The sequence below is a fragment of the Mus pahari genome, chromosome 8, assembly GCF_900095145.1.
Source record: "Mus pahari chromosome 8, PAHARI_EIJ_v1.1, whole genome shotgun sequence".
Lineage (NCBI taxonomy): Eukaryota > Metazoa > Chordata > Mammalia > Rodentia > Muridae > Mus > Mus pahari.
Window position 1 is genome coordinate 61237089 of NC_034597.1, and position 2297 is coordinate 61239385.

Below are 2297 nucleotides of genomic sequence, written 5' to 3' on the forward strand. Positions count from 1 at the left end.
CAAATCCCAGCAACCACATGGTGGCTCACAACCATCTGTAACAAGATCTGATGCCCTCTTCTGGAGTGTCTGAAGACAGCTACAGTGTACTTACATATAGTAAATAAATAAATCTTAATAAATAAATAAATAAATAAATAAAACAGCACTGTGTTTTCCGATGTGCTCAACTGACCAACAGTTCCGGGATGGCTTAGAGAGACAGGGAGACTATCACCAGAAGCCACCAAGGCAAAGCTAAAAAGCTTTATCCTGTGCTTGCTCTTCCTTTTCAGAGCTACATCTACTGTCACACACATAACGGGAGGGGACAATGAGCAGTTACCGGCATGCCGAAGATTCATCACATACTAGATTATTAGTTTCGATACTGACATCCACAGAGTTATGAACACTCAAAATTGCAAGTAGAGCAATTCTGTCTGGCTTTCAAGAGATTTTGTAAGGAGCCCAGAGCCTAATAAGCCGAATGTCTTGAATCGACTAGGTTCTCTGCCTTTTAATTGCCTATGAGACCCTGTCAGTGTCTTGTACCAGCACCTAGGCTTGCAGGCTTCTCTAAAGGCTGACATCCCACCAGGGACCCAAGGCCGTGCAGGAATGAACATCACGAGTTGCCTCCCTACGGCCTGGAACTCGGGGTATTTGGGTTTCTGTACAAACGCGCTCGCAGGTACCTTCTTGACTCCGCCAAGGGTGAGGTCCCGGGAGCGGATGGAGGGAAGGCGACCCGGCGTCAGCGGGGGTGCGGGCCGCCGGCCGATCAGCCCCCGGCCCCCAGAGAGAAGGGGTCGCGGCCCTCCAGGATTGCTGGGCTCGCCCGCGGCGTTTCCTTCCGACATGGTTCCTGGAGGAAAGTAGGCAACAAAGTGACTCCAAGGGCTGGACGCGAGGACCCTGGGCGGAACCGCACCCACGTGGCCTCCCGCCCCCCGCCCGTGCGTCGCTCTCGCTGCAGCTCGGCTCCTCCCAGTCCCACGTGGCGAGGCTTCCCGGAGCGCCCCACCCCTAGCTTTGGACTCGGTCACTCGCCCTCTCCCCGGGGACTGCGTGACGCACCTGCGTTGAGGCTCTGCGCCGAGTGTCACAACCTCACCTCCGACGAGCGCAACCACCGGCCGCGGGGCTCCCGGCAAGGCGGAAGTCGGCGTGGCAAGGACCGGGCGCTGCCATCTTACCCTGGGGCGGAAGTGACGTCAAGGGGGCGTGACCTGACCATAGTATTTATCCGACGGTGCCTCGCCGCCCTCCGCCTTCTCTTCCCGGTTCTTCCCGGAGTCGGGAAAAGCTGGGTTGAGAGGGCGAAAAAGGATGTGGGGGGTGGACTGTGAGCTGTGCCGGGTGTGACTCGTGGGGGCGTGTCTCGGCCCCTGGCAGGGAGTAGAGGTGCAGGCCTCGGGGACCGGGATGGAGGGGCTCCAAGGTCGCCTACCTGCTGTATGTGGAGTCCACACTGCGCAGCCTCTGGGAGCAGTGGGGTCGCCGCTCGGGATGGGGCTCCGGACGTAGGGAGCTTAGAGCCCTCAGGCCGACGCTGGCTGCAGCCTCCCTGCGTTGACCTTGGCGTGGTCACTGGACCTTCGGACTCGACCCTTTGCTCGCGTGCGCCTTCCCTTGCGGATCCCTAGGGTCTTGGAGTGTCACCCTTAACGCAGTTTGGACAGAGCAGCCAATAGCTCTTCTCAACTACCTGGGCCCATGGCTGCCTAGTCAAATCTGGGAAGAGTCTGGAACCGAAGTTTGCTCTTCAAGTGGAAGGGGTTTTTTTTGCTTTTTGGTTTTTTTTTTGGGGGGGGGGAAGGGGGTATTTTTAAGACAACCCTGCTGTGTAACCCTATCTAGTCTGGAATTTAAGTAGACCAGGCTGGCCTCGAATTTGCAGCAGTCCTGTCTCTTCACCCACCCCTCAGTGTAGGGATTACAGATGTGCACCACCAATCCCAGCTGAAAATTTTTTTATTGTAATGGATAGTTGCAATTTAATCTGGGGGGGGAGTCATTTAATGTTACACCACAGCAACCCCAGTACAAATAAAAAGGTTATGTAGTTCTAGGGAAGGAACCTATTTCTGCTAGAATTCCACAGACTGCTAGCATTAAAATATTTGTAATGTACTGTAATATTGTGCCACACGATACCGTATTCTTTGTTGGAGACAAATGACCTATGGGAGAGTATATATATATATATATATATATGCATGTATCATAATTTGTTTCCTTAATGGGGCACTTAATTTAAATAGGTATATTGTTAGAAATAACTAGTGTACATTTGATACATCCAACTTTTTTGC

At 53.3% G+C, this 2297-nt stretch overlaps 1 protein-coding gene across 1 annotated transcript in view; it reads right to left on the minus strand.

Moving 5' to 3' along the window:
- The window catches only part of Polr3d (RNA polymerase III subunit D), a 5281-nt gene extending 4109 nt beyond the window's left edge, over nucleotides 1-1172 (minus strand). The window contains exons 1-2 of the mRNA XM_021203809.2: nucleotides 1060-1172; nucleotides 664-847 (exon numbers count right to left, since the gene is read on the minus strand). Of these exons, the coding sequence (XP_021059468.1) occupies nucleotides 664-842 (179 nt within the window). The 5' untranslated portion in view covers nucleotides 843-847; nucleotides 1060-1172. The remainder of the gene's footprint in view (nucleotides 1-663; nucleotides 848-1059) is intronic.
- Between the last annotated feature and the right edge of the window lie 1125 nt (nucleotides 1173-2297).